The sequence below is a fragment of the Propithecus coquereli genome, unplaced genomic scaffold (genome assembly GCF_000956105.1).
Source record: "Propithecus coquereli isolate 6110/MARCELLA unplaced genomic scaffold, Pcoq_1.0 Scaffold658, whole genome shotgun sequence".
NCBI classification, from domain to species: Eukaryota; Metazoa; Chordata; class Mammalia; order Primates; family Indriidae; genus Propithecus; species Propithecus coquereli.
The window spans coordinates 290,633-296,996 of NW_012152596.1; the positions used below are offsets into that span (position 1 = coordinate 290,633).

A 6,364-nucleotide genomic window follows, 5' to 3' on the forward strand; every position below is an offset into this window, starting at 1 on the left:
TCGGCGGCGGCGCGCCGCGTGCACAGCCGGCGCTCGTTCCAGCGGCCCCGCGCGCGCCGCCGCCCCGCGCTGCTCAAGCTCGCGTCGCTGCCGCCCTCGTGCCACGCGCCGCCGCACGCGCTGGAGCAGGAGGAGACGCCGCTGTGACCGGAGGCGCCTCCCGCCGTCCCCGCCCGCCCCCCGCCCCGGGGGTCCTCCCGCGTCTGCCCCCAGGCCTGCAGGGGCTGCGGCCCAGCCTCCCGGGCTTCGGACGTTGGGCAGGCGCTCCCCCTGGGGTCCGCCTGTCCCCGTTTGGAACCGAGCCGCACCGGGTGTTGCCGCGACTCAGCGCAGCAGCGAGGGTCCCGGGGCCGGGCGCCTGCACCTCGTGCCCGTTCGTCATCACTGCCGGGGACGGCGAGGCGCACACGAAGTGAGACTTGCCTAGCGCGACACCAACTGACGGTTCCACTCTCCCCAAACCCCCTCCGGGGATGTCAGGGGCGAGCCTGGGTCTTGCACATGCTGGGCCACGAGAACTCAGGGTCCCGACCCCTCTGCACAATCGGCCCCGCCTGGCGTCTCCGCGTCCACTTACCAGTTCCGTGAACTGCCTGTCACCGCAGGGACTGTAGCTGAAGCTGCAGGAATCTTTCGTTTGCCCGTCATTTTTGGGTTTGAACTCTAGAGCCCAGCACTTGTTTTTCTCCCCAAGCCAGGCCCTGCATGTGCCCAAGCCTAGGGTGGTGGCCCCTGGGCACCGGTCACTGCCCCGTCCCCAAAGACAAGGTTTCTGGGCTGAGCTATGCCACCTGCTGCTGAGGTCGCCCCAGACAGCCCAGGCTGGGCCAGGGGGCCTGCAGGGGTGGGGAACTCGGCGGCAGCTCCGTCAGAGTCGGCCAGTGCTTAAGGCCCCTTAACCACAGCAGGGGAGAGCCCGGGGACAGGAGGGGCTCACCGCCCCCCAGGGAGGACTTGGCTGAGACCTGGGCCTGTTGTGGGCCCTGGACCCTCCAACCCATGCCAGGTCTCAGGGACAAGCCTTGGACAGGGTGCCCGTCCTCTGGGGTGACACCACTGGGGGGCTGTTCTGGGGGGCGGTCCAGCGCGGGGCTGAGTCTAGCCCCCCTGCCACTGTCCGCTCCTCAGACACGGTCCCGAGGGGTCGACCTGTGGTTCCCTTCCAGCCTGCCTGCACTTAGGGTTTTGTTTGAGGACAGTGGGCTGAGGACACTCCTAGAATCTTTCCTAAAACAGGCCAGACTCACAGCTCCTTGCTCAGGAAAACAAAGCTATTCATGTCTTACGATCAAGTTTTGGCAGTTGATGTTCTCAAAGCAGTCATAGGTAAAAAGGAGTTCTTCGCGGTTTGCGTTGTTTTAATATTGCACGTTGGTGGGAAAGGCCTACGATTTCCTGTTCGTAGCTGCACTGTTGAGAAGAACAAGTGAAAACGAGAGGCACTCTTGAGCGTACTCACCCACACAGCCACCTCTCTGGCGCCTGCCTCAGAGGAGGTGTCCCCGACTGGGGTCCCTCTCCTCTTCCCGCTCCAGAGCCGGCGGTGGCTCTTGGTTTTCAGTAGTCATTCTCCACGCTCTGCAGCCATTTTAACCCACTCTGAGCACAGAACGCAGCACTGTCTGCGAGACAGCCTGCCCAGTCGGCAACCCGCCCCGCCCCGGACTCCCCGGGCCAGCTCCGTGCCGAGCCGCGGCCCCGCGGTCAGGTCCTGCCAGGTGCCGGCGGGTGCTGCGAGAGGCCCACGGCAGGCCCGTCTGCCCTGCTGCGGGGAGCGAGGCCGCGGCCTTCCAGCTTCCTGCTCCTGCCTGGCGGCAGAACAGACGACTCTGTCCAGCGGCCACAGCACAGTGGCCGGCATCCCCAGCTGGCTGACCCCTCGCCTGGACGACTGGGCCCTGGATCCGATTCCTGGCTGCAGAGTCAGAACCTGAGTCCAGAAAACCTCTCGGGCATTTCCGGTCACTGCATCAGATGCCCAGAGGAACGGAAGTCAGCGGAGAGCAAGGCAGTGAGCGCCACGTGGGGCTGTCTGCCGGGCACCTCGCCCGGCTGGTCGCTGGTGGCGAGCGGGGTCCCCCGTGCTCATGAGACCCGCACGGGCGAGGCGCAGACGAGACGGAACCAGAGTTCCCGCGAAGGGAGCCGACTCCCAGAACCCCCATTTGACGGCTCTGGAGGACACGGCGTTAGAACCTGAGCACTGTGGGTGCGTTTCATACGTGAGAATTTTCTTGCTGTCCTCGTTACTATTATAAACTGAATGTAAACAAAGTCTTGTGAATGTATTTCCTTAAGAAAACTGCTGTAAACATTTTTATTAGGAAAGAATATTTAATATTGAACTTTGGCCCATTTTGTGGTAGACTATAAAGAACACAAATTTAGGAAATCACCATTTCTCACTTCTGTATTTTCTGAAAAATAATTTTGTTACTGTGTTTGATACGCCGTGTATTACTGATCTATTGTGAAAGGAAACGTAAAGGATTTCACCCAAACTCGAAATGTATTTTAAGTTATGAGTGTGAAACTGCGTGTTAGTTTTGTGAATGTAATCTCAGCCACGTGTTGTGATCCCCGTCACAAGACGATGTGCCTTAACACGCCCTCCCCGCGTGCCTGGCAGCGTCCACACGGGGCCGCGTCCCCCTCAACGACTGCCTGACCGATTCTATTAAAACATTTTGAGGCATTTTGGGTACAAAGTTTGTCTGCACGTGAGTCTCCGGGAGGCAGACGCCGCCCTGCTCTGGCGCCAACGTGTGCACAGATGTGTGTGCGACACACGGCCTTTCCGAGCTGGGCGAGGACCCGGCTGGACACACGGTGGGGCAGTGCCCGGCACCGGCACAGCGGGCAGAGCGAGCCCTCCTGGACAGAGGCAGAGAACAGGGCCCAGGGAGGCCCACCCGGCCTGCGCAGGAAGCTGAGGGCCCAAAGGGGTGGCGTGGGCAGGAGGGAGCTGGGCAGGCCTGGCAGGGCCCAGAGCCGGGCCCCACCCAGCGGGAGCGGCGGAAGCCCCTGCGCGGATGGGGGCATCGCCCAGAGCTCCCCCTGGACAGGAAGAAACCCCCAAGCACTGGGGATCCGTGTTTTGGGGTGTGCTCGTGACAGCAGCCCAGACTGCGGTCGGCAGGCGCGGGGCACAGCAGGCTCAGGTGAGGGTGGCTGGGGGGGCCGTGAGCAGCAACGGACGGGCAGATGCTCCTCGGTCCTACCTGCCACACAGACCAAACCCTGGGCCCCTTCCTCTCTTTCTGGGAGCCCAGTGAGCGAAGTGCAGAGTCAAGGAACCGTCCTAACGTGAACTGAGCGGGGCCCGAGGCCGGGGGCGTGCCCCACCCTGCAGTCCTGCCTGTGGTCTGGGCGCCCGCTGCCCTCCCCAGGCCCTGACACAGACGTCCTCTACCGAGAGGCTTGGGGACAACCCTCCCTGGCGCTGGGCTGGACCCCCCTCCACGCGCTGGGACGCCGCCCCTCCCAGAGCCACCCCACACTTCCCGCACATCCCGGCCACGTCCTGCCACCACTGTGGACGTCCCTAAGGGGTGCGGCCAGCGACACGGGGCCTGTGGTTCCCACGAGACAACCAGCAAAAGCCCCTGTGAGGACAAGACGTGCCGTCTGGGTGAACTGTCATTATCTGAATCGTCACTCTGGACGTTCATTCAGAAGGAACCTGGAGGGAGAACTCTCTTAGTGGGAGAATAATGCACTTTCATTATTATAAGGGGCAATGATTAGTGACCGTTAACACTGTGGGCTTTATTGATTCAATATATATTTATTGAGCACTTACTATATGCCACACATATTCAAGGCAATATCGTTAAGTAGGGAACTAGATTAACATGTACATTAGGAGACAGCACATTAAGTATCTGTAGAAAGACCACATCTCTTCTTAGCCAATAATACGACAACTGTTATCTAATTTTTATTTACTTAACTCTATTCAGGCTTTTTTGAGGGTGTCTGCACCTCCCCCACCCCATTTGCTCAGGGGAGCCCCGCACAGGAACCGGGCCAGTCACTGCAGTGGGCGTCTACACCCACCACCTGCCTCCCACGGGATGGTCACGGCTCCTCCGTGGATTCCGGGGCAAAAGCCTGTTCCTGCCTGAACACAGCACTGGGCTTCCGCTCTTCCGCCACGAACACACAACATTCCGGATCCCTCGGACTTCTGAAGCTTCCGACCTGACCTGGCTTCTGTCCCTTACTGCTCCCTGCTGCCTCCTTCCTTTCTCGCGGAGCAGGTGCAATTCCTGGACCTTAGATGCTGCCGACGGTGGAGTCTTCTGTCTCCCACACTTCTCCAGACCTAGTTCCCCACCTCTTCCCTGTGTCCCTGCTCACGTTGGCCTCGGCTGTGCCCCCGACGCTCCCCACCTCTTGTTCTGGGAGCCGGGTCGGCCCCTGGGCAGCAGATCTCACTCTGCAAGGAACCACCCCCACCTCCAGCGGAGAGGCGGAACCAAGCCCGATGCCTTCTTTTCCGGCAGTTCCGCCAAACTCGATTTGCCCGGCACCCCTTTCACGCCCAGCCAGTTCCGATTTGCGGGGCAGCCAGATCGTGAACGACAATGAGAAAAGGGCGCACACTGGTCTTTCTACAGAGACGGACCCCAGGGCCAGTGTGGCTGTGGGGTTTGTTGCTGGGTTTTGTTACAGTTTGGATTTTTTTGGCAGAAGAGGGGGAGACAGGGTGGTTGTCTACGCGTCCCCACAGATAATCCACCCAACTCTTAGTAAACTGGCCCCTTCTCACAATCCAGTCTCCTGGACATGGAAGCCCCCACCCCACCCCCAGCCCAGCGCCGCGCTGGCCGCGGCCATGGAGCCTCCGCACGTCCTGCTCTGGCGTGAGACAGACGCTGACTGTCAGCGGAACTGAGTCCCTCCGACATGCCCAGGTGGAGAAGGCCCCCGCCCTGGGTCCCCTACAGGGCCCTGCGTCGGCCGTGGCTGCACCCCCGCGGGTGGTGGCCCGCACCGCAGAGCGGCAACTTGCGGCTTTTTCTTCCTACAGCTCTGGGCTGTAATTGGATTCAGGCTTAAACAGCCATGTCCCCTGCCAGGAAAAAACTCTAGGTTTTGAGTCTTTCAAGAAACAGTCCTATTTGTGAATTTTTCACATCCTGTGAGGATGAAATAAAAGCCAAATGTCAACCTTGCCATCTTGAAGATGTCTTGAGAGAAGACGAAGTGCATGTCCACACAGGGCTCGACGCCCCCCCTCCGATCCAGCGAGGCCCTGGGCCCCGAGAGTGGGGACGACCTGTGCACACAGGAGAGCCGGGGCAGAGAGGTCAGCGCCCTGTGCCACAGGCTGCCCGGAGACGGGCGTGAGCAGGGGCCGCAGGACACGTGGGCGCTGCTCATTCTGGGCGTAACTCTCGCCAGCAGCTTCCTGTGAAATGAGAGATGAAGGCGCAAAACGATGCTGCCGCGGAAGGCAGCAGCTGCACAGACGGCCGAGTTGCAGGAAAGCGTTTAAGGGATTCTGGGTCAACAATATGCACGACCCGCAGATCTCGAAACGTATTCCCAACAAACATTCGCTTTCACACACGCTTTCACGGAATCGACACTCACGCCGGGGCTGGTCCGCCACGCAGACGACCGGCCGGCACTGCCCAGCGCCAGAGGCCTGTGGCCCGGGGAGGTGTGCGCAGCTGGCGGGTTTCCCGCCTGTCCGGGCTGAGGAGGGAGCCCAGGGGCAGCCGGGCAGGACGGGCGAAGCCAGGATGGCACAGGACAGGGCCTGCCCCGCCGGGCTGAGGGACAGTTTTCAGTTCCATAGCTGACGACCTACGAGCAGTTTCTGGGCACTGCCAGATCGTCACTGGTCAGAAAACCTCACTGCAGAAGAGAAACCACCTCGCACGCGCCTCTCTGGGGAGGGTGAGACTTTAACGACAGCAGGCGTCAGGGTGTCTGTGCAGGCAGGACTGCGCCTGCTCCCTCCCCGGCAGCCACGGGGGCTTGACAGCAGAATCCTGCTCTCAAAGGACTGTCAAACAAAGATGAGGGAGCCTCTGGCACCACGGCCACCAGGATGTCACTCCACGCACACCTCGGACAACACGTTCTGGTGCCAGAAGAGACAGGCGCAAGGAAGCGGGACCCTCGTGCGTGGCGCCTGGAGAGCGACTCCCTCGGGGCTGGGCAGACGCCTACTTGAGCAGCTTGGCCACGTTCAGACTGGGCACCGCAATGTCCCTGAAGAGCGGCACGTAGCTGGGACTCGCCTGGGTGGCGCCCTGCTCCAGGGTCTCGACGATGGTCTGCTTCATGTCCCGGCTGGCGTCCCCGCGCACGGCCAGCAGTGCGCCGATGTGCTCCTCTCTGGGGGGGG

General features: G+C 61.4%; 1 protein-coding gene across 1 annotated transcript in view; it reads right to left on the minus strand.

Annotated features, from left to right (window-relative positions):
- Window positions 1-3,797: 3,797 nt before the first annotated feature.
- Window positions 3,798-6,364, minus strand: part of EXOC3 (exocyst complex component 3) — a 36,741-nt gene continuing 34,174 nt past the window's right edge. Inside the window, exon 12 of the mRNA XM_012660136.1 lies at window positions 3,798-6,354. Within this exon, the coding sequence (XP_012515590.1) occupies window positions 6,183-6,354 (172 nt within the window). The 3' untranslated portion in view covers window positions 3,798-6,182. The remainder of the gene's footprint in view (window positions 6,355-6,364) is intronic.